At 43.2% G+C, this 24648-nt stretch overlaps 6 protein-coding genes across 6 annotated transcripts; 3 read left to right on the top strand and 3 right to left on the bottom strand. All coding sequences in view use genetic code 12, as the record gives it.

Moving 5' to 3' along the window:
- Window positions 1-601: 601 nt before the first annotated feature.
- Window positions 602-13069, top strand: DYN1 (dynein heavy chain; the record flags this gene model as incomplete). Its single annotated transcript, XM_025483865.1, has 2 exons — window positions 602-8591; window positions 8616-13069. 2 exons carry the CDS (start codon window positions 602-604, stop codon window positions 13067-13069), a joined length of 12444 nt encoding a protein of 4147 aa, XP_025342080.1.
- A 92-nt stretch (window positions 13070-13161) lies between these two features.
- On the bottom strand, window positions 13162-15789 carry CXQ85_000104 (40S ribosomal eS19 domain-containing protein; the record flags this gene model as incomplete). The annotated part of the gene is made up of 2 exons (XM_025483864.1): window positions 13162-13577; window positions 14154-15789. The coding sequence occupies 2 exons, from the start codon at window positions 15787-15789 to the stop codon at window positions 13162-13164; spliced, it is 2052 nt and encodes a 683-aa protein (XP_025342079.1).
- Window positions 15790-16310: 521 nt separating this feature from the next.
- Window positions 16311-17291, bottom strand: RPL18 (60S ribosomal protein eL18; the record flags this gene model as incomplete). The annotated part of the gene is made up of 2 exons (XM_025483863.1): window positions 16311-16779; window positions 17176-17291. The coding sequence occupies 2 exons, from the start codon at window positions 17289-17291 to the stop codon at window positions 16311-16313; spliced, it is 585 nt and encodes a 194-aa protein (XP_025342078.1).
- An 863-nt stretch (window positions 17292-18154) lies between these two features.
- Window positions 18155-19174, top strand: CXQ85_000102 (uncharacterized protein; the record flags this gene model as incomplete). Its single annotated transcript, XM_025483862.1, has 1 exon — window positions 18155-19174. The coding sequence occupies one exon, from the start codon at window positions 18155-18157 to the stop codon at window positions 19172-19174; it is 1020 nt and encodes a 339-aa protein (XP_025342077.1).
- A 71-nt stretch (window positions 19175-19245) lies between these two features.
- Window positions 19246-22379, bottom strand: CDC46 (MCM DNA helicase complex subunit; the record flags this gene model as incomplete). The annotated part of the gene is made up of 2 exons (XM_025483861.1): window positions 19246-19785; window positions 20202-22379. The coding sequence occupies 2 exons, from the start codon at window positions 22377-22379 to the stop codon at window positions 19246-19248; spliced, it is 2718 nt and encodes a 905-aa protein (XP_025342076.1).
- Window positions 22380-23477: 1098 nt separating this feature from the next.
- On the top strand, window positions 23478-24646 carry CXQ85_000100 (uncharacterized protein; the record flags this gene model as incomplete). Its single annotated transcript, XM_025483860.1, has 2 exons — window positions 23478-24622; window positions 24643-24646. The coding sequence occupies 2 exons, from the start codon at window positions 23478-23480 to the stop codon at window positions 24644-24646; spliced, it is 1149 nt and encodes a 382-aa protein (XP_025342075.1).
- Window positions 24647-24648: the final 2 nt, after the last annotated feature.

Below are 24648 nucleotides of genomic sequence, written 5' to 3'. Positions count from 1 at the left end.
TGATTCTATAAGTGGGTTGTAGTACACTATTAAATTGTAATATATAGTTTTGAGCTGTCTTGATGCAAAATTGGATTATTTAGCATCAAATGATCGATGTCTTACAATAGTCGATTTGACTGCGAAATTACAGAAATGGGTGCAAAATGTGGATTGGCTGCGAAAGTCACTTCATCTACAAACTTATGAAGTATGTCGACTATTGAAGAAAAGTAAAAACCCGCAATTAAATAGCGACCAGGAAGAGATAGCATAAGAATGTCAAAGATGATGTCTAGAACAAGACAAGAAAGGCCTGTCAACGTTTTTTTTTCCCTTTGTTGATGGGTCTCTAACGTCGTCTTTTTGGATCCAGTTCCTCATATAATTAACAATTTAGATCAAAACAAAGCAAAGGATAGCTTTCAATAATACGTAACTAAGTAACTGTTATTCTGACACCAATAATGCCTCGTGGCTGACATTCTTTTGCAACCACTGTGGGCCAGACGCCAGATCTCTACACGTGATAAAACACGTGAGTAAACATCAACAAACACCATTGATCCCATTTACTGATCTAACATACAAAGGCAGTACTACTTAAAATCCTCAAAACCGCATGTGTGCACAGGCCCTCAAATCAGATGAAGGTTCTGAGCTTTTGAAGGTTCATGTTCTACAAAACTTCATTACTGTCCTTATAAGCTCACAAGATAGCCGTGCCAGCTGCATCGATCAAGAGAGCCAGACAGAGCATGTATTGAGTACCTTCATAGCCACTGAATCTCCTCAGGCCCTTTATGTGGTCCTACTTATAGATGGTGGATTTTCTATACTTACGGAAATGCCCGAGCAGATCCCGAATGACACAGTGCAGATGTCTACCATATTAAAGCATTCTGATCCCCTTCGATCAGATGTTTCTTTGCATTCACAACTAAACGTTTTCTGTTTTCCCATCGACGAAGCATATAACACTAAAAACGAGAGTTCTCCCGCCTTTGTTCGGGATCTTCTTAATCATGTCGTTACTCCATACTTCGACCGCCTAACATTAGATACAGACAAGAACGCGTCGAATACCCTTGAGACAGCTAGGAAGAAGCTCTACGAGCTCAATGCTTCACTAAACTACGTACATCTGCAGATAGACGTTCCTGATTTGCTCAATTATGTTCTGCCGACCATTTTGGATATCCTTCGTGCTCCTGAGGTCAACGATTCCACTTTGCAGGATACGACAGTTCTCAATGAGCTCACTCAAATCGCCAACACCTGGATTAGAACTATACTATCTATTACTAGAACGTCTAAGAATCCTTCTGGTGTCTGGTCAATGGCAGATGAGAAGAAGTTTTGGGCATCAATGGAAACAGCCTTGGAGGGTGTCCAACAACAAGTACAGCAGCCTGAAGTGCAGAGACTTATCGATATACTAGCCGCGGCAAAGCGATTCCAAACAACTCTTATATTCCAGAATAACTTGAGAATAGCAGAGAAGCTAGAAGAAGTTAAACATTACAATGCCTTCTTGAAAGATTTACCAATCGATGGCCTTCGAGATGCAGTTCAGTCATCGAATAAGCTTTCTGACATCGAGGCCTCTATAACAGCTATCTTCAGTCATTTGAAACGATGGAAATCCCTGACGACATTTCCCCTTCTTCGCATAATTGAGCTGATAGAACTCGTTCTTCGTGATATCTCACAGCATCTAAAGGAGATTCTATCGTCTTTATCCATTATGGCCTTACCACAAGATGCCTTTGAGAATGCTGTGAATGGCAAGGTTCGGGGAATTTTTCTGACATTGGATAATTCGATCAAGCATATGATGAATGTTCTCAGAGAGCTAATGAGGAAGCGACTGGAAAAGTTCATGATTATAAAGATTGATCGCGAGGATATTGATCAGATAGAGCTGAGAGTACAACATTTGGCAAAGCTCAAGTCAAAGCATCATGAATTATCTCAGAGCCTCACAACCTCGGTCGTCGATGATTCAATCAATGATTACTTGACTAAAGCTTTTAACAAGCATATAGTCGGTACAGAGCATTTTGATTTCACAAGTCATGGAGCTCTTATATGGGCGGCAGAGGAGGACAGTTATCTCGAGATTCACAATCAAGTGCTGAAGATGTTGTCCACGTCCCTAAATAACGGCATAACTTGCTGCCTTTCTTTTGATAACTTTGTTAGCTTCTTTCAGCAAATCCAGGGCAATAATTCAAGTATGTCTACGCTTCTTCCGCTTATTGACGACAGTCACATTGTGCGTTTCCTTCTGCTTGCCCATAGCATGATTCAGGATTTATCATCTTGCGATGCCAACACACAAAACGCAGCTGATAATGACAGAAATATCGAGGATCCTGCTGCATTATTTAAAATCATTAAATCCCGATTATCTCGAAAAGCCAGGCTTGAAAATATCATCAATTCGCTCAACAGAACTTTAGGTGATAATTGGACTCTATTCGCAATGGGGTCGCAAATTCGTGATTTGACGTCTTATTTGGCTGAAAGACTCGAGGTGTCTACTCTCTTCGACCAATGGACATGCCTTGTACAGTCTTCATTACATGACTTGAAGAATCTTAGCGGCCTCTTTAGAATTCAGGAAGAGTCGGACCCTCTTTTTAAGGGAATGAGTCTAAATTACCCTTACCAGTTGATGGATGTCCCATCAAGCCTATCTTACTACAGCTTCATGGGACTTCGTGCCTCTTCCGATATAATTCTCCAAGCGAACAAAATTAAGATTATGAAGCCCATTATATTCACATTGGACGAGCATATTGAGGTGTTTTCTCAGATATTAAACAAGGAACAATCAGAGAATGGATTCAAAACCATTCTCGATCCTCTCAAGCGTGATGCTTTACAAAACTTACTCGCATTGACCAGCTTTTCTTGGGTGGATATCCAGTTGGATGTTAGCCAGAACAGAGAAGATTCCGATTTTTCTAACTTTGAAGCTAAGTCCTTGAGGCAAGTTCATCTTTTTCAAGAGGCGACATATAGTTTGCTTGATATGCAAAGAACGATGGCCAATTTTGGAAAAACGCTAATCGATGATTTGATACCCAATATTATGACATCCAAGTTTGAAGTCGCTACCATTCAACGAACGATTGATATTGCCCGAAATGCCTCATTGCCAATTGTACTGAAGTCGTCTAATGCTGCTGGATTTCAGGAGGCCCTTCACGCTCAACTTAGGCAAGCTCTTTTGAACAAATGTACCACTGCGGTCGCCAATTTTAGAGCTGAAGTAAAAGGTGAAATTGCTGCGTCTTCAGATCTTCAAAACATGTATCATGTTCTTCATTATGAGAATGGCAATTTTCTTATCGAGCCTCCTTTGTCATCTACAAGAGCATGCTGGGTTTCTGTCATTGACGAAAAAGTGAAGGCAATCTCTAGTATCACGGTTGAAGGTTTTGATGGTATTCGTTACCCCGTGTGTCATGATTACTCGGAAATACTTATGGAAACCGTTAACGAAGCTCTTCATGATATCGATCTCGTTTTCGAGATGCTGAATGCCGCCATGGAAGAATGGAGGAGCCTTGGGGAAGCGCTTCAAATTCATTTAGAGCCGGAAAGTTCTTTCAATGATCTCGATGTTGCGGATCTGTTGAAAAAAGCTTCGAATTTTCTTGCATTGGGAAAGCTTTTGAATGATCCAAGAGGTATCTCGAAACTCAGCGGGGTGATAGATGTTCTGTTCTCCATGGTTCGGAACCAGGTCAGTGGGATGTATGAGAAATCTAAGTCGAAGTTGCTCGCCGATTTTATAATCAAGGTTACTCAAGCTGGCCTAGGCCTGCTCAATGCCATGAGGGACTCCGAAAAGCGGCTTTCAAACGAGCCAAATCTACTGTACGATTTTCAGACTATCTTGAACTTTGTTGTTCATGTTCTACAGTCCAAGAAAAATATTCGTGGCTGGAAAGAGTTTCAAGTCTTGATTGGAGAATGCCAAAGACTTTTACATCGGAGCAAAATCCAACTTCCTGGTGATTGGATTTACCCTGATCAGCTCGAGAATAGAGTTTCCAACTTGGAGCTGCTCATTTCGAAAAGAATGTCGTTCGTCACTGAAAATCTTGATTTCTTTCAAACTCGTCTAGCTCAAGAAATGAATCGCTGCAATCAAGATCTTGAGCGTATCACGAATGAATGGTTTAAAGAGCGGTCTATCACAGAATCAACCGAACCAGGGCTTGCTCTATCAATCTTGGCAAAATTACAGAAAAGGTTGAATGCTCTCGACGCCTCTCGCAAGCGAGTAATTGAGGTTGCTGAAGAACTCAAAGTGGCTATTCCTAGTGCGATCCTGTTTCTGACACTTCAAGATGACATCGACGACCTAGGTCTAGTCTGGAGCTCCCTTCAAGATGTGTGGAATTCTCTAGAAGAGATTAAGAGATGTCAGTGGTCAGATACACAGCCCAGAAAAGTCAAGCAGCAACTTGATGGTCTTCTTAGCTCCATGAAAAAGCTTCCTGCCTTGGTCCGCCATTATTCAGCTTTTGGTGTCTTAAAGAATACGCTCTCTTCTTTTTCTGATGAACTTGTTTTTCTCCAGGAACTAAAGGCAGGTTCCCTTAAATCAAGGCACTGGAATAGCATTTTCGCTTTAGTCGATCCATCACTTAACGTTTCTTACGATTCTATGAAGCTACTGCAAGTGCTTGACATGGGGCTCAAATTGCACCAAGGCTCTATTCGAACGATTCTTAAGCAAGCGAACGACGAGCAGATCGTGGAAGAGTCCTTGAACAGCATTGAAGATGAATGGTCATCAATTGTGTTCGAAACCTTTGACTTCAATGGTAAATGCCGCCTCATTCGTAATTGGGATAAGCTTTTTGATACTTGTCATGCTCATTTAGGTACACTATCAAGTATGAAAAATCTGGTGTCACATGGTGAATTCGAAGAAAGAAGGTCCGCTCTTGAGGGCAAGATTATTGATCTCGTATCAACTTTCAATATTTGGATCGAGGTACAGAAACAGTGGTCGTATCTCGAGGGGGTATTTGGCAACAACCCTGAGATTGTATCTTCTTTGCCAACCGAAGCGGCGAGATTCAATAATATCTCATTCGACTTTCTTGAGCTCTTGAAAAGAGTGAGCCGCTTTTCTTTAGTCATTGATGTCGCGTCAATGAAAGGATTGAAGGACAGCTTCACAAAGATGAACGAAAGCTTGGAACGAACAAAGAAGGGGCTTACCGACTACCTTGAGAAGCAACGCGAGCTTTTCCCTCGATTCTATTTCTTGGGAAATGAAGATTTACTTGAATTAATCGGTGGGTCGCAGGATGTTAGTCGAGTAAACAGGCATGTGAAGCTGATGTTCTTTGGTGTTGAATCTTTGGTGATAAACAGAGACACGCACTCAATCGTGGCCGTTAAAAGTCCAGAGGGAGAATCAATGCTTCTCACGAACCCTGTCTCTTTGATCAAGTCCCGAGAATTACATCAATGGCTCAGTGAATTAGAACATCAAATGAAGATGTCGCTTGCGGGATACATCAGAGCTGCTTTTCAAGCATTTGATAGTTTGTTTTCTAATGCTTATGAGGCTTCTCAAATAAGTGAGACTATTGATTCCTTTCCGACTCAAGCGGTCATTGTTGCGTTAAATATTTATTTCTCGAGAAAATCTTTAGAGCTGAAGAAAGACACCGAATTTGCCCAGTTGACTGTGTTCTATGAAAAGCTCGTCAAGGATATTGCTTCGTTATCTACTTCCTCGGAGTATTTATACCGAACCCGAAAGATTGAATCGTTGGTAATCCAACTCATTCATCACAGAAATGTATGCCGCTTCCTTGACAACATTGCACCCCATCATCGTGCTTCCGAATTACAACAACGGCAGCTCTTTGATTTCAAACCGGAAGCTTCACCGCTTGAGAGTGTTGTGGTATCGCATGGCCGTTTCAAATTACCATATGGTTTCGAATATCATGGCGTCCTTGAGAGCCTTGCAATCACACCTCTTGTCGAAAAATGCTACTTGGCGATGACTCAGGCTATAGCTCAAGGATTGGGAGGCTCCCCTTTTGGTCCTGCTGGTACTGGTAAAACAGAGAGCGTAAAAGCCCTAGGCCATTCCCTCGGTCGGATGGTGAAAGTGTTCAATTGCGATGACTCCTTTGATTTCAAGTCGATTGAAAGAATTCTTCTAGGCCTCGGCAAGGTTGGTTGCTGGGGATGTTTTGATGAGTTTAACAGGCTTGATTCCTCCAATCTTAGTGCTCTTGCGTCACAAATTGAGGCTATACAAACTGGTATCAATGGCGAGAATCATCAAGTCGAAATAGCGGGCCACTCTATCTCAGTGCATCCCAAAACTGGTCTATTCGTCACAATGAACCCAGGCTATGTTGGTAGAAATGAACTTCCCGAAAATTTGAAGCGACTCTTTCGGAGTTTTTCCATGGAGAGGCCTGATTTGGAAATGATCATCGACGTTATTCTTACTTCCCAAAAGTTAACTCATACTGAAGAGCTCTCCTCTCGATTAGTTCGCTTCTATGAGAAACTCGAGAAAACTACCTCATTCCAGCGTCACTATGATTTTGGTTTGAGGGCGATCAAAAGTATTCTTCGCATGTGTGGCACAAGGCGATGCGAGGGGAACATTGCCAATTCCCAAAGAGCTGGGCTTCAGGAAGAAGAAGACCTTGTTTCCCGGTGTATAATAGACTCGGTTTTACCAAAGTTAGTCCCCGAAGATGTCACCAAATTTCATGAATTGACAAGGCAGGTTTTCGGTGATCGCCATATTTCTTCTTCTGAGTTTGAGGCCTTTTATGATAGGATTAGGAAAGCTGCAGTTGCTAAAGGCTTGACCCTATCGGAGGATCTTTTGACAAAATGCTCACAAGTGCTCCAAATTCTGAACTCACACCACGGCTTTATGTTGGTTGGAGAAGCAGGTAGTGGAAAGTCGACGATCATGAGGCTAGTTTTAGATGCTTTGTCAGAGCTTGAGAATGTCGCCCACAAGACTTTCGTATTGGATTGTAAGGTCCTCACCAAGAATCAGATCTTTGGATCTTTGGACCCAATCACTCGGGAATGGTCAGATGGCTTGTTCACGGGCTTCATGAGAACCATTATTGATAACATGAAAGGAGAGCAGGCTCTGCGTGTGTGGGTGGTATTTGATGGTGATATTGATCCGGAATGGGCGGAGAACTTGAACAGTGTACTTGATGATAACAAAGTTTTAACTCTTCCCAATGGTGAGCGACTCGAGCTCCCTTCGAATATGAGAATAGCTTTCGAAGTGGATAATTTGGAACATGCGACACTTGCCACTATTTCACGTTGCGGTATGGTGTGGTTCGATCGATCATTAATCACAGAGAAACTGCTATGGTATAAGTTTCTTTTCACGTTGCGGTCAGAAGGTATTGAGCTAGCAGACTCAATAAACGCAGATCATTTTGATTATGAAAAGTTGCAAATCCAACGCCTGATTACTGACGCCGCTGGAGCATTCCAAGATGGGTTTTTCGAAAAAGTTTTCCTTATTTCAAAGGAGTATGATCACATTATGAAGCACTGCCCACAAAGGTCGCTTAACTCATTTTTCCGGTTCTTTATTTCAGAAATTACAGGTTTGCTTAGTTTCAAACTACAAAATTCGACTATTGTCTGGGAATCCTTAGAAGACTTTGTCACCAAGGCCATATTTATATCTTTGGTTTGGGGTTATTCAGGTGACTGCCCAATAGAACAACGAGTCATGTTTACTGCAAAGCTAGCGTCCTTGACTGAGTTTACAGGCATGGAAATCCCTGAGAATGTGACGGAGTATCAAATCTCTTATACCGATTTCTGCTGGTCCCCTTGGCTGCTGCAAGTCACTACCTTGGACCTTGATCCACACCAGGTAATGGATCCTAGCACGATCGTACCAACAGTTGATACCGTTGTCCATGAGCACCTTATTTACTCTCTTGTCAACAAACGCTCTCCACTCCTATTATGTGGCCCTCCGGGCTCGGGAAAGACAATGACTCTTTTGAAAGCCCTCAGAAAGCTGTCTCGGCTAGAGTTGATATCCCTTAACTTCTCGAAGGATACATCTCCTAATACCTTATTGTCTCTGCTTGAGCAGCATTGTTGTTATAGGCGGTCAAATAAAGGCTTGACGCTTTCACCCAAAAGCAACGGGAAGTGGGCCGTGGTGTTTTGTGATGAGATCAATTTGCCCTCCACCGACAAGTACGGCTCGCAAAACGTTATCGCTCTTATGCGGCTTATGGTGGAACGCCAGGGATTTTGGAACTCTCGTCTAAGGGAATGGGTAACCTTGGAGAACGTACAATTTGTGGGTGCCTGTAATGATCCAAGTGACCCAGGAAGACATCAATTGGCTGACCGTTTCTTGCGTCATGTCTCTGTGATTATGGTTGACTATCCTGGAAGGACTTCTATGACTCAAATCTATGAAAGCTTCAACCATGCAATACTTAAATGCGCTCCGGACCTTCGAGGTTTTGCAAAGCCGTTAACATCGGCGATGTTGGAGGTGTATTTCGCCAGTAAGAGCCATCTTACGACAGCAATCCAAAGTCACTACATCTACTCACCTCGAGAACTCACTAGATGGTGTAGGGGAATATTGGAGACGGTGCTTCCAAACACGTATAACGAACTTTCGGCCCTACTTCGTTTATGGTACCACGAAGGTCTCAGACTTTTCTATGACAGATTAAGCATGGAGAAAGAGAAACAATGGACCAAACAGTTGCTCAAGGATGCTGCCAGGGATAGCTTTCCTCACACGGATCTAGAAAAATCCTTCAAAGAGCCAATATTGTATTCTGACTGGATCACACTGGAGTATGAACCCGTTTCGATGGATGAGTTGGCCATCTTTGTACGTGAAAGGTTACGAGTCTTTAGCGAAGAGGAACTTGATGTCGACTTAATTCTTTTCGAGGACATGCTTGATCACACCTTGAGGGTAGATAGGGTTCTCAAACAACATCAGGGCCACATGATTCTTGTTGGCCCTTGTACAAGCGGTAAATCTACGCTTACGAAGTTTGTGGCTTGGATGAACGGTATCAAGGTTATACAGTTGAACGTTCACAAAGGCTACACGATAGAGGACTTTCAACGGAAGCTTCGGGAGATCCTTATTGCTTGTGTGAATGGAGAGAAGATATGCTTCCTCATTGACGAGTCTAGTCTTCTCGAGACATCTTTTATCGAGAGAATGAATACGTTACTTGCAAATTCCGAAATACCAGGCTTGTTTGAAGAGGACGAGTATGCTTCTCTAATGAAACAATGTGCGGCGGAATCATCTGCCCAAGGTCATTTGTTGGACAGTGACCAAGAGCTCTATGCTTGGTTTACCCAACAAGTAAGTTCTAACCTTCACGTTGTCTTCACCCTCAGCGATGTTGGAACTGGTAACAGGGTTCAGGTCACTTCTTCGCCTGCCCTTTTTAATAGATGTGTGCTAAGTTGGATGGGAGATTGGTCCACAAACTCGCTAGTCGAAGTGGCAACTAAAAGGACTCAAGATATTGCATTAGACCGTTCTGATTACGAGCCACCAGTTCAGATCGAGAACACGCATTACGGTTTACCGAACCGTCATTTCAGAGATGCCGTCGTCAACGTTTGCATATCTATTCATGAATCCGCTTCGTCATATCCTAATCGATACTTGCAGTTCTTGCAGCTTTTCTCGGACCTTTTCCATAGGAAGGAAGATGAGCTTAATGGAAGTCAGAGACACATAATGAGCGGCTTAGACAAACTTAAAGAAACTGTGCTTGAGGTGACAGCTATGAGAAAAGTGTTGTCTGAGAAACGGGAAGACTTATTGGCAAAGGAGGCTGACGCCAAGATAATGCTAGACAAGATGATTCTGAACCAGAATGAAGCTGAAAGAAAGAGGGAGTTTTCGGTAGTAACCCAGGAAGAGCTCGAAAAACACGAGGCACAGATCAATAAGAGACGTGAGGTCGTTATGGGTGAACTTGAGCTCGCCGAACCTGCTGTGCTTGAAGCCCAGAGGGGTGTCCAAAATATCAAGAAACAGCATTTGACCGAAATGAGAAGCATGTCAAACCCTCCAGCGGCCGTGAAATTAGCAATGGAGTCTGTTTGTATTCTCCTAGGCTACGATGTTAAAACATGGAGAGATGTCCAACTCGTGATCAGGAAAGATGACTTTATTGCAAGTATCGTTTCATTTGACAGCGAAACACAGCTCGAGCAAGAATTAAGTGATTACATGGAGGAGACGTATTTGAGCCGACCTGACTTTAACTACGAAACTGTCAACCGTGCGAGTAAAGCGTGTGGACCTCTATTACAGTGGGTGATAGCCCAATTAAGATACTATTCAATATTGGAGAAGGTTATGCCTCTTAAGAAAGAGATGGTCCAGTTGCAGTCAGCAGCAAAGAAGTCGAGAGCTCAATTAATTGCCATTGCTGAGATGATTGATGAGCTTGAACAAAGTATCGACGAGTACAAGAAGAGATACAGTGAACTTATAAGAGAGGCAGAAAGAGTTAAGGTGGAGATGGAGACTATAGAGGGAAAGGTTCGGAGAAGTGAAAGCCTTATAGAAAATTTGACCAGTGAAAGACTTAGATGGGAAACGAACGTGAAATCATGCGACGAAGAGAGGCTGCGGATTGCTGGTAATGCCTTACTTTCATCTGCATTTGCGGTTTATTGTGGACGATTAGATCAATCGTCCAGAAATGATCTCCTCCACAGATGGCAGATGATATTGAAGAATCTTAATATACCATTCGATGAGTTTAAGTCGCCCTTATCGTCTTTGGCTTCTGCAGATCAGGTTGCTCAATGGACAAAGAATGGTTTACCAAATGACGATCTTTACAAACAAAACTTTGCCATGAAGCTTTGGTCTGAATTTTGCTTTATTATTGATCCCACAGAGGAGGTTAAAAGAGTCCTTACTTGTCTGGCGCCTCAAGGAGGTATTGCGCAGACCAGTTTTCTTGAAAAGTCTTTCATGAGACATATCGAAAACGCCATGAGGTTTGGAGGAACTATTCTTGTATCGCACGCTGAGCTCTATGATCCCATCATGGATCCAATTTTGAGAAAAGACTTTAGCCACACCGGTGGTAGAAGATTGGTCCAATTGGCAGACAAAGCAGTTGATATCCTGCCCAACTTTAAAGTCTTATTCTTCACAAAAGATTCGTCTGTGGAAATTCCTCCTTCACTTGCTTCTCGTGTCAATGTTCTTAATTTCACGGTGACTAGTGGCAATGTTGAAAATCAAGCTCAGAATTTATGCCTAGAACGTCTTGAGCCACAGTTATCTGACAAACAGAGGGAGATTAACCTGTTACAGAGTGACTATCAAATAAAGAGCCATATCCTCCGCCAGCTGCTCCTTGACACTCTCAGTGGTGTTGATGGTACTATTTTAGATAAGGATGAGGCGGTGGACAAACTTCAATGCATCAAATCCGACTCAACTATTCTTGATGAAGACTTCAGCAATGCCAATGAAACAATGAAGGAAATTGACGATGTTAGGAGTTCGTACCGGGAAATTGCCAAACACTTGAGCAGCGTCTATGGGATTCTCGGTAGATTATCGTCGATGTCGTCATTCTACAATTTCCCATTCAAAACCCTCATCGAAGTCCTTCAAAATATCCTTGGAGAGAGGCATGAGAACACGACTCCACTGGAATTGGCTCGTGGTCTTTACTGTGCTTTGTTTGCAAAAGTATCGCCATCCTTGCGAAAGTCAGATCGTGTTAGTTTGGCGATAGCATTGGCTACCTGCTACATTGAGAATGATGAGAGAACGGTTATTAATGAAGGAATAAGGCGGGTCATTGGTGCCATGGGGGTCGGCGGGGATTTAGACCAATCGTTGAAGGAACTCTTTTTTGTGAATTCGTCTGACGATCCCAACCTCAGCAACTGGGAAGAACTTGTTAAAGAAGATTTCGGTTTGGAGATGGTTCCTGTCATTGGCCCATTCATACAGAAGCTACTTGGATCAAGTTTAGGTTGGCTGGATGTCTTTGACCAGTATGTTACTTCAGTTTTCGGCGCATCCCCAGACCAGTTGGAAGTTCTTGATATGGCTGACTGGGTGAAACTAGGAAAATCTTTATTCTTGATTGCGGAATCAGATCATATCGATATCACGCCGCAAATTGAACGTTTAGCTAATGCTTCGAACCAGAGGTTGAAGGTTCTCGCAATGGGTACCGCAGATGGATCACAGGCCGCCTACAAGGAATTAGAAGCAGCGATAAGAGTTGGCTCATGGGTGGTTCTCCAAAACGTGCAATTAAGTGGACCATGGTTGAACGATGTTGAACAATTACTTGAGAAACAGAATATCCACGAGAATTTTGCTCTCTTTTTAACTTGTCTGTTGACTGCAAAGAATATCCCACTGGCGTTGATTACGAAGTCTGTTGTTTTAACCTACGAGGAGACGCCATCTTTTAAGAGAGTCTTACTCAACAGCTTGGAGTATCTCTGGACACAGCAAATCAGCCAGTTGAATATCGCTAAAACAATAGTACTCTTGGTAAGTTGGCTTCACGCTATACTCCAGGAGCAACTAAAATTTGTTCCAATATCATTTGCAAAGAAGTATGATTTCAGTGAGGCAGATCTTACGTCTACGGCCGCTTATTTGAACAGTCTCTTTCAATCATTTGGGGATAGAACTACGGTGCGTATTGAGGAGGTCCCTTGGCGTGAAATCCTGTCGATTCTTGGAACAGTGATATACGGAGGAAAAGTGTCTGTTGTTGAAGATAACAAATTCTGTCAAGAACTTGCAGAAGAGCTTTTCCAAGAGAAGGCTTGTGATGAGGATTTTGTCCTTCCAAAGACTGGCCACTTGACAATTCCTCATGATGGTGACCTCGAAAGTTACAAGCGCTGGATTGAAGAGTTGCCAGACCACTTACCACTTAGTTGGTTCGGTCTAAGTGAAGAAGCATTGGTACAATCCCAAGAAGACAAGGCTACTAAGACCTGCCAGAGAACGGTTGCATTACTTAAGTAGTGAATACGAAAAAAAAAATTACGATGCGATTTCTTTATTAGAGTACAAAGGAGGAAACATTATGTTGGTAGCCAAACGAACGAGCCCTCGGCTTACTCGTCATCTTCTTCCAAAGTCTGAGCAGCAATACGGTCCAAGTCTCTCTGACCGTTTTCAGAGATCTTTCTGCCACCCTTTGGAGAAATCTCAACAACGCCAATCTTCTCCAAGGCCTGAACAACCTTTCTGTTGACAGAGCCGGAAGCGTCAGCGTGCTTGTGTGGTCTGAAACCTCTGTTGATAGCACCACCGTACAACTTGTTCAACTTACCGACACCAACGTGCTTTCTCAAGTAAATGTGTCTGGCAGCAGAAGCAGCTCTCTTGTAGAACCAGGTCTCGGATTCCTGGGGTGGCAACTCGTTACCGGCGGAGGTCTTGACAAGTTCAACGTAACCTGGAACCTCCAACTTACCTTGACGCTGCAAGAACTGAGCGTAGGCGTTGATAAAGTCTTGAGCTGGAACGTCTCTGATTTGTTAGTAAAACTGATGGGGGAAGAAGCACAAGCCAATTTTGCTATAGGTGATATTTTAATTCGTGGGATCTGACTTAAGTTGTTGGTGGAAAATGGTACGGTTCATCTCTCGTGAGTTTGGGATCGTGGATTCAATCGGACATTGTGGTATCTGGATAAAGCAAAATGGTTGGATCATATTCTTGAGCTTCAAGCTTCTTTCATTGACGAAGGGACATACCTAACGGAAACACCTGGCATGTTGATGATATTCAAGGACTGTGATGGGCGAAACTTGGAGAAATTTTCTTTTTTTTTTGGTGGGTGAGAAAGTTTTCAGAACTGCAGGCAGGCATATAGTTCAGTTAGTATGAGAGGGCAGAAGACCCTTACACCATAAGCTTCCCTCTCACGGTGAGGATCGTTAACTATGTGATTTTTGTGAGGGAAGCGTGAATGCGTACAGGAGGTTGAAGGTATATTCTCGCAGTCACAAAAGTCACGTTATCACTGAAGAACTAGAGGAATGGCTGCAAAATATCCTCTGGAAGCTATCACCCTCGAATGCTGCCTAATCCCAAATGCTACTGAGCGCCTTATCGTGAAAACAGTAATGCTCCATATCTCTTAAAGAGCTTTCAACTGTGGAAAATGTATCAGGTGGTACTCTTCCTTTTTGTATAGGGAGCATGATGGGTACTCCTCCACCTCTAGACAAGACACATGGCTGTGGAATGACAACGTAGTTTTCACGACGCCGGTAGCGAGGTGAACTGAATTCGTATTGTTGGGCTCTTGATATAGCAGTAATCTGCCGTTTCATGTCGCTTCTGGTGGCGCTTCCAGCTGGAGCTGCGTCCCAGTCATCAACCATCCTTTCGCAATGGCTCCTCACTAGAGTATCGTCAGCCATTGACCAGGCTTTCTCTAAAGTAACGACTTTGACACCACAATAAGGGTCTTCGGCACTACTTCCAGTTCCGATGTATATCAAAAGGTTACTCATTAGGCCAATTGCATGTAGATGGGCGTTGTCAATCACTTCCCCGTAAACGAAACTGACTTGAGTAGCATTTATGCAACCGACGATGTTAGCCACAATTTTCCGAGGGTTGAACAAAAGCTTTGGGACATTAAGACTGTAGTCAACAAGCGTGAAGCCTACTCTTGCTGGAAGTTTCCCGGCCCGCTTACTAACCTCATATTCCTCAGGGAATTCAAGCGGCTGAATGATGTTGAAATCAGTGATGACATCGGCGAGGAAGGTGCCCTTAGATAGGATATCAAGGAGCAAAGGTCCACTAAAAGATGATACAATGGTCCAATATCGTGTTCCAGACGTCTGTCTTCTGGTCAAGCGTATAGATAGCGATTCCAAAGGAGAATCAGAGAGGATAAAGTCCAAAAAGGCGAGAAAGTCCTCATATAGAAGAACTCTGGGTTCATTTACGAACAAATTGAGTTGCTTTAAATGCAATTGAGTCGCTTGGAGGGTATCGATGACTTTCCCAAAGCTGTTTGATGGATCAAGGGAATTAAAGTCACATATTATATCCAATCTCGTTAATTGAGGAACCAATTGCATGAGCCCATTGGAATGAAGCAAAGAGCTGAAATGAATGGAAAGTGAATTCAAGCTTGGGCAAACAGCAATGCTGGTCTTAGTATCGTCTACTTCAAGCGCCTGATCAAGAAGCTTGAGGTGCTTAAGTCTCGGAAATTTTGCTAACTCGCCACATTTTAGAACGTCATTTGATGCTTCAAGATGTGTCACGTAGTTATTGATGCTCAAATCATGCTCATAGAGAGAAGAGTCTAGCTTTTGTGGAGACAGGAAGCTACGTCGAGCCTCCTCGGCATAACCACAGAATGTAAAGCTTGTTTCTAACACTTCTTTCATGTAAGCCCGTCGGAGGCCCATAGGGTCACTGAATTTGTCCATTCGTTTCGGATAGTTAAGAATGGAGTCCATTTCTGAGATCCGGACCAAACTCAAGAAACTGAAGAGCCCTGGGCCACAGAGCTGACGTAGCCGCTTGCATGTAGATGATAGCAGTAGAACATCGTTATAGTTATCGAACTTAAACGAGTTCGCTGAAAACAGAAGGGCTGGCTTATCATCTCTGGGGAACTTCTCCTTATCGGCTGCCAGGTCTAAGTTCAACAGACCATCAGTTAGCCAGAACACAATTCTGTTGACAATTGCTTCGGGAAAGGAATCCATAGGAGTATTTTCAGAAGGGCAGTATTCTGTGGCAGTTTGAACGATATGTAAATCTGGTTCTTGAAAGTCACTGTTGTTTGATCAAGAGTGTATGACTACACATAGTGAGATAGTGAGTCGCCTGACTCAGATGACTCTAGAGAAAGACAAAGTGTTTCACCAGGGTTTGGAAGGATTATTTACGACAATACCATCGAAGGAAAAGAGACTTTTGGAATGGCGTTCTGGAGATTTTCAATGTTGCGTGGCTTCACAGTGGACCCCAAGCCTCTTCTATTGTGGGTACATAGATAAGATAAGCTCGCAGCTACTATAATTTAAGCAGTGAAATTTCAAGTACCATCATATCACATATTGAACTCTACACTTGGTGGGACAGTGCTAAGTCAGTCCAGGTAGTCCTGAGGTTGACTGACCACCTACTAACATACTAGTTCCTCATCTTATATTTCCGTTATTATTACATTAAATACAATGAAGAGAAAACCATGACAAAAGAGCTCAAGAAGTTCAAGGCTAGATTAGACCTTGAAACCTCTAGATCTTCTTCTACCTCTGGCTCTCTCGAACTTTCTACCCTTAGACTGGATTCTTGGAGCCTTGTTCTTGTGAGGACCGAAACCGAAGTGTCTGACGGCCTCTCTGGCGTTTCTTGGACCTCTGAGGAGGACGGTGTTCTGGCCCTTTGGAGCTCTGACAGCCAACTGGTCCAAGGTGATAGCCTCACCACCAGCCTTGACGATTCTAGCCTTGGCAGAGGCGGTGAATCTCAAAGCGGCAACGGTGGCCTTTGGAACCTCCAACAATCTGACGTCATCGGTGACGGTACCAACAACGACAACGGTCTTGTCAGCAGCACCCTTCTGCTTCAAGGTGTTGTTGACTCTGGAAAGAGACACTGGTGGTCTGTTGATCTTAGACAAGAACAAAGATCTCAAGACAACCTTGTTGAATGGAGCGTCGGTACGACCTGAAATGTTAGTATAAAAGCTTTTGGTTTCTGCTCATTAGACGCACAATAAAACTTCCAGACATATATGCTACTGTGATTGCCATGGTGAAAAAACTTTGCTTTCTCATCGTGGCCTTCACAGTAACAGCAGAATGGAATGCACTCGCAGAAGGTTTCCCGTGCTCAGCAAGCTGAAAAGCTTGGGCATGGTTCGGCCGACTAGGCCTTATCTGAATCACCAGATGGGGAAACATGTTGATGGGTGTTTCGATGTGATTCTTCCATATCTTCATGGAACACAAAGAAACAAGATTCAAACGGTTCTATTCCGTCATTGAAGCAGTAATATTTCATCGCTGATTCTCTTCAAAGGAATCTCCACAACTAGCTATGTGTTATTGGCCTCTAAAGGCAGTTTTCATCAAAGAAGTTACATACGAGCAAGGTAAGTGTACAACTTGACCAAAACCTTCAAGTAGGCGTTGTCAGACTTTGGAGCGGATCTCTGGGATCTCTTGACGTGCTGCTTGGTGACGTGATCTTTACCCATTTCTGTGTTTGAGGAAGTAGCCGATGGTGAGAAGTTAGTGGAAATTTTTTTTTTCTTTAGGTGGTGCGAGACTTCGATGACCTGCATGAGAGCAGACCATTTCCTCAAGGTGAATGGTTAGGGCTTAACCCTATCACGTGATTAAGAGTCACGAACGGTGCCCCAGATCTCCATACTCCACTACCAGGCCAGAAAGTGTAAGCCAAAGTAGCTTTGTCATTACGCTAGGAGTTCAGAGAGTGGCTCTAGTTTTATATTTTGTCGATATTTTATGCCTCGCATGGAGGGCACTCGAACGCTGTCTAACAAGCCCAGCTTATGGCGATAAATAACCAAGATAGTGGACCCTATTTCTTGGTAATTTCATATCTATTAGAATGTTGCTTAAGATATTGTTTCCCATTCTCTTTTCATGTAAAAACTCTTTTGGATATACTTGAAACAGCGAGTAAGTCGCATGTATTGCATGGACCCTACTGTCCATTAATTCATCACCACGAGACGCCAAATCCCATTAATTTAAATTGAAGATCAAGACTATGGTATTTTTTAATCATCTGTCCTTTGTTTGAATAACATTTTGAATCTATCAACTCGGTGTGGCCCCTCGGTACTTCCCCACAGTCCATAGTTGAAGTCAAACGTCCACCAAAACAAAACAAAGATGCCGATCTCCAAAATCCTAACCACACCTAAACCACCCATGCCTTTTTTTCTCCCACAAACCAAAAAATTCCTCGTGTTATCTACCCTATCTGTATACTTTTGCAGCCAATCTCGATCTTTCCTGCACGTCACACATACACCACGCTCTCACTATCATGATACATAGTCTGTTTCCACAGGAGCCATATCTACCAATAATGACCCAACTAACACCGATACGAGGTTTTACAAACACTCCCGTCACCAAGTCGGTAATTGTTATCGGTACTCTTTTGGCTTTAGGTCTTCTGACCCTCCAAATCAAGCATTATGTTAAACTTGCCATCGATCCACTTATAGTCCAGTACTCCCAGTATTGGAGGATTGCCACCTTCCAGTTATCTGTCATAAATGAAAGCGACTTCTTGCTAAGTACGATACTTTGGTTTCATTTCAAAACTCTAGAACGGTTCTTTGGTCCTCGAAAGTACTTGTCTTTGATTGCGGTGTTTGCCTTCTACAATGCCGTGCTTACATTCCTTGTGCTTTCTGTGGGGCAGCTTCTGCTCAACGCTGTGTTGAGTCTCATTACTATGTTGAGAACGCATACGCCTTATAGGTTCATCTACAGAGATACTTTCTTTAACTCTGTGGCATCTGGGCCTTTCGGGATCCTCGCGTCATTATACATGTGTTATGGATCGTATATACCCGTGTCTTACCAGTTTAAGATCCTCTTCAGGAAAGCCAATGTGCCATCCGAGAATTCAGAGGCACTGAACAACGAAGCAGATGATGCTTCCAGTAATGAAGGGTTTGCGCCAAAACTGCTCACACTTAACGACCATTTCCAGATCCACATACTATTCACATTGCTCATGTTCAACAACGGCATAGGGTCGCTTCTACCCTGTCTTATTGGTGTGATTGTGGGTCGTCTTTATACCAACGATCTCTTGGCTGGTTCCAAGAATTGTTATCTCCCTAATGTGGTATTTAGGCTCTTCATCAATCCACGCAAGCTAAACGTTTCTGCGTTTCAGCTGGTCAGACAGCGAATCCGCGGGTTCCAGCCATTGCCCCAGGCTCCTCAGCCTGAGGCCGAGCCCACTCCAGAAAGAGAGGAGGAGCAGGATGAAACTATCGATGATATCAGAAATACAGAGGAGCCTCCAAATAGATCAGAAACTCCCGTGAGACCTCTTGGCAGGCAGTTTCTTGAAACCTTCCGTACATAATTGCATTCAAATTTTACGAACACATTCAGGATTCGATTATACATTACATGTCCTTTCTCTATAACCATTTTTTACTTCTTTTCCTCTCTTCTTCTTTTCACGTCCCAATTGTACAATCTGGATGTGTTGACCTCCATGGTGGTGATGCTTTCTCTCAAGAACTCAAGGTCCTCCTCCACTGACTGTAACTGTTTCTTATGGCTGTCTAGTCTGGAGTTCAAGAGCTCCACGGCCTCGTCCAAGGGATACTCCAACATGACCTCGGCTCCGAGCCATAAGTAAACAGAGTTGAGGTTCTCAGCATCAATAGTAGCCTTCGTATACAAAGTGCTGTCCAATTCGTAGTTCGTCTCAATAGACTTGTCTTCTTCATCGTCTTCGTTCTCCTTCTTTTGCTTGAGGAGCTCAATAACTTCTAGGTTCTTCTCAGCATCAGGGATCTTTATGTTCAAATCAGCAAGCTGCTGCTTCTTGGAGAGCTCCATATACTTGTATTGCTGTAATCTGTCCGAGAAGGCACTAAAGATTGTTTCATAGTTGGAAGGATCAGTGACAACCGATTCGACCTTCTCAATGAAAGGTGCCTTTGGAATTCCACGAGGATTCGTTTCCTTGGGTCTACCAGTTAGTAAAGGTTTAATTTATCAGTTCAACAGCAAACATACTTTAGAAAATCAGTCATTTGAGTATATTTCAGAGAGTGATTGAGGTGCGCTATTTGGAGATCTCAAGTTCGCTCAGGTAAGGTATGCCCATAGGTGCACTACTGGTTGAAGAAGTAAGTGATATCAAGGAATCCCCAAGGCAATGAGATAAAAAGAAGATATAAAAACTTGTCTTTTGCTTTAAAATGGATGAAAGCGAGTTATGTAGGTTTGGAAATTATTTTATCCGGTTATTCTGGTATTTTTGTATGGTTATCCTCGCTGTCATTTGGCTGCAAAACACCTACTACTATCACTTTCTCTTTTGATCATTTATTAATTTCCATTAAACGTACAATACAATATAACCTTTAAACACCCACACGCAAAATATTCTGTCTCTGGTGACGGAATCTGATAACTTCATGTCTCTCCATGATATGTAGCGCTTTATCCAAAGCCTCTGGTGTGGCTCTGCCTGCGTCAACAATCTCTCTTCGAAGAGTTCTGTAAGCCGTGGACCAGCCAATAGGCAATCTCCTTCTCAATTCGTCTTCAACAAGCTTGATTTCACCAGCGAACTTGCCGGAGGCCATCATGTTACCGCTCTGGATACCTTGGTCCACAGCATTCATGGTAGAGGCAGTGAATAACCTGATAGCTTCGTCGACGTGGTCCAGGGAAGCAACTGGCAGCAATGTCAACTTGGCCAAGGATTCGGTGATACGAATGATAGCTTCCAATTGACGTACTGTAATAGGAATGGAAGATCTTTCATTCATGTCGGCTTCGTTCACTTGAAGACGACGTCTAATGGCGACGAAATGAGACAGCAACTTCTCCAGCGCTTCAGGACTAAGTCTAGGGGCACACTTAGTTTTCACGTATTGAATGTAACGCTTCATCGTGTCGATAGGAATCTCGCCCTCCTGGTTCTCATTGTTGTTGTTGCTGTTACCGGTATGAATATTCATAACGTGCTGAGCAATCAGTTTATCTCTGGCCTCGTTATGGTCATCCTTAACAATGAAAATCATATCGAAACGAGAAAGAATGGTGGTTTGGAAATCAATGTTCTCACCAGGACTCTTCAAGTCGTCGTAACGACCAAAGATGGGGTTAGCAGCAGCCAACACAGATGTTCTGGAGTTAAGAACAGTGGTGATACCAGCCTTGGCGATGGAAATGGTTTGCTGTTCCATGGCTTCGTGAATAGCCACTCTATCTTCATCTCTCATCTTGTCGAACTCATCAATACAGACGACACCTCCATCTGCCAACACCATGGCACCGCCTTCCAAGTAGAAGTCTCTGGTCTGACTATCTCTCTGCACCGAAGCAGTCAAACCGGCCGCAGAAGAACCCTTACCGGAAGTGTACACGGCGATCGGAGAGATTTTTTCCACAAACTTCAACAACTGGGACTTGGCGGTACCAGGATCACCCAAAAGCAAAACGTTGATATCACCACGCAATCTCATGCCGTCTGGCAAGATTTTCTTGGATCCGCCCATCAATAAACAGGTAATAGCTTTCTTGATATCGTCATTACCATAAATAGATGGCGCAATCGAGCGAGAGAACACCTCGTACAAGTTTGGCAAACGAGAAATACGGAGAAACTCCTCTTCCTCTTCTTCAGTGAAAGAGAGACCTTGAGCGGCAGTGTCAACATCAGTCTGAATACCCAAAACCTTCAAGTAAGGGTTTCTGATGGCAACAGTGTTGGAGGTTCCAGAAGATCTCTGCTTAGACTGGTAGATCGAGTAGGTACCGACCAAAGTGACACGGGTTCCTGGAACAACCTGGTTGGCCAAATATCTGTCCACCTGGACCAAGATGTGACGAGGCATTTCACCAACTGGGACAGCATCTGGAGTCTCTTGCAACTTCAAAACCTGCTGGTCAATAAAGGTAGACTTATCATGGACAACCACATATGGGTCTAGGGGACACTTCTGTTGGTTTCTTCCACTTTCCTGGTTGTGAGTAGCAAGACATTTCGATGGAAGATGCAATGGACCAAACCCAGAAGCCACTTTCATCTTCATTGTGTGCTTACAGTTACGGCACACCAACTGGACATTTGTGGCTCTCGAAGAAAGCACAGAAGCCGAGATGATGATTCCGCTCACTCTGACAATCTTGGAGATATGGTCCGAATCCAAGTCTCTGATGGAAACAGTAGACGAGTTGGAGTACAAGATCAATTGGCATTGAGGAAAGTCACGAGGAACCTCATCGTCTGAAAGGAAAGCGATCCTCTTGGCGATATCTGTGATGGCATTCTCGAAAAGCGGCACCATCTCACCTGGCTCATCCGAAAGCTTTTTGTTAAGTTCTTCATTAAAACCAATCAAGTGTTCAGAATTAACTTTGAGGTAGAAGTTCTTGATAAGCAAGTTCTCTCTCAACTGGTCTCTGTAGATGAAAGAGTTGTTGAGACGAAACTCCATGATGAACGCACGGAAAGCCTTTGTGATTTCATTGAAGGAGTCATCCTTGGGTTCTTCACCCGGTAAGACCTGAGCGGAGTAGACTTCTGCCTTCAGGTACGACATTGATGAAAAGAACGAATGGTATGGGTTGAGTGTTGGAAAAGAAAAATAGAATCAAAGGAAGTATGAGGATGGGGCGCGCCCGAAAAAGGATAATTAATGAGACGCGTAAATTGCAAAAAAAAAAAAAAAAAAAAAAAAAAGTGCCCTAACAAAAGGACATCCAGCACAGAAGTCATAAAGAACGAAGAATCTGAAAAGAAGAAAAAAAAAATAAGAACTTCTCTGTAACATAATAAATAACTGAGTCATTTTTTAACGTTTCTTGTTCTCTCGGTCAAGTGAAATATGGTGGATACGTACTTGATGCAACTACCTAATTAGTGGTCCCGATTGGGTGCGAATTACCGTTAGGTAGCCTATTCATCTGAAGTGATTTCACTCTGCTCATACTCACAAAATTCAGTAAGCCTTGTTCGGGTTGAACATCTGTGTGATTCTATTCTCTTCTTAAGCTTTCTTTTCTTCGTATTCACGGTTTTATGAAAACATAGTTTGTATCCGTTGCACAGTGGAGCATCTCCAGGGTAAAACTTATTCAGGGTAATACGAGATCCCGAAGGTAATTGGGGAACTGATCAGTAATAATTAGCCCCAAATTTCCCGTCGTAGTATATTATACCTCCTCTTTGTCCCTCACAGCATCAGAAGACTCAAATTAGGGCCATTCCGCATGTCTCAACTTGTGGAGATACCACTCAAACTCCTCTTTGCATTACAAAGTCCGTGTGATTTGTCCAATAGAGCCACCTTTTGATCTCTGGGCATCTGTTTGAGTTACCTTTTAGTATGTTGGCGCCGCAAGATGCTGTTCCATCCAAGTCACAGTGACACTCGCGGGGCAGCATGACAACACTAATACGGAAGGCATGAATGAAAAAGATTAGGATAGTACATGTGAGAGTCACAATCCAAGATTAATTAAGGGGTTGTTGTTTCAAAAACAACTCCTTCCGGATGAAATTCATGCCGCATGTCTCAATCGGTTTCATATACGCCTCCTGGCGGAACAGAGCCAAATTTCGCAGCCATCATATATAACCACTTATCATGGTCATATATGGTCTTAAATGGCACCCATAGAAAGCATTAACGGGAAAAATGAAGGTCCCACAAGCAATTGGACTCTCTGTGGCTATCACAGTGGTGGTTTTTGCTTTGGTCGTCTTGACAGGGATCTTTGTCATAGCTAAATGCTGCATCATCCGTCTCAGATCAGATCAATCTGCATACCGTTTAAAAGACCTTGAATTGGCATTCTCCAAAGATGAAAAGCTACCAAAAACCACAGGTGATGAAGATTCTTGTCCAACAGAACTCGAATCTAAAAGCAACGAGTTGCTGAGTCCAAGGGCATTTCCTTCAGAAGTCGAAAGCTTCGATAACCAAACTAATGGGCTTGGTGACGATGAATCACGTTATGAAAGGATGAATCTTACTGGACGCCGGGTCGATAGACTTTCTGCCATAAAGCTTGTCGATTACTCCGGATGCAGCATTTCCACGCTGCATCGAGTAGAGAAGAAAGCCAGAAGCATCTTGGCGCATTACTACTCCTTATTCGACCGGTCCCTTATTGTACAAAGCATGGCCCAAGATGTCTTGAATGGGCCCAAAGCTGTCAAGGAAATCAAAGACCAACACTCTTCGGAGAATATCCGTGTTGGAGGCATTGTTGTGGTGAAGAAACCCTTTACCGGAACAAAAAGGAACCTCGAGATTGAAACTTTAGAACCTGGTGAAATGTTGAGAATTGTCAAATTCTTCATCAAAAATCAAGTCTTGGACAACTTTGACGATGATGGGTCAAGCATAGATCAAAATCCTCATGAAGAAGACAGTGACACATCTTATAGAGCTGCTTTGGATAAACAAATCAAGACGGAGAAAGACTTGAAAGAGGCTGGTCTTATCTCGCCCTGTCCTACAATGGAGCCCGAAGTTTTGGAAGGTAGTGATCCAAACTTTAGCCATATTTGGTGTTCAGGCGTCCTCTTGCGGACTTATTTGCATCACGATACCTTGACTGGAGATGTTTCCCTCAAACATAGAGCCGAAGTTTCGGTAAGATATGAGGTGGTGAGAGATTTCCCACTTTGGTGCGTCTCACTGAAGAGCATTATCCCTAAGCACGAGTCAAGCGTAGGGAAGGATACCTTTGAGGACGCTTATAATGTGCAACCGCCTTCTTCACTCCACTTGTTCGACCAGAAGATGGCATCTAGCGAGGATACAGTGGCGGATCTGTCTGGAGAGAGCCACGAAGGTAAGA

This window comes from Candidozyma haemuli, assembly GCF_002926055.2.
Source record: "Candidozyma haemuli strain B11899 chromosome Unknown A_2014730914, whole genome shotgun sequence".
Classification (NCBI taxonomy): Eukaryota; Fungi; Ascomycota; class Pichiomycetes; order Serinales; family Metschnikowiaceae; genus Candidozyma; species Candidozyma haemuli.
Note: the sequence above shows the minus strand (reverse complement) of the source record. Positions and strands in the feature narration are given on the sequence as shown.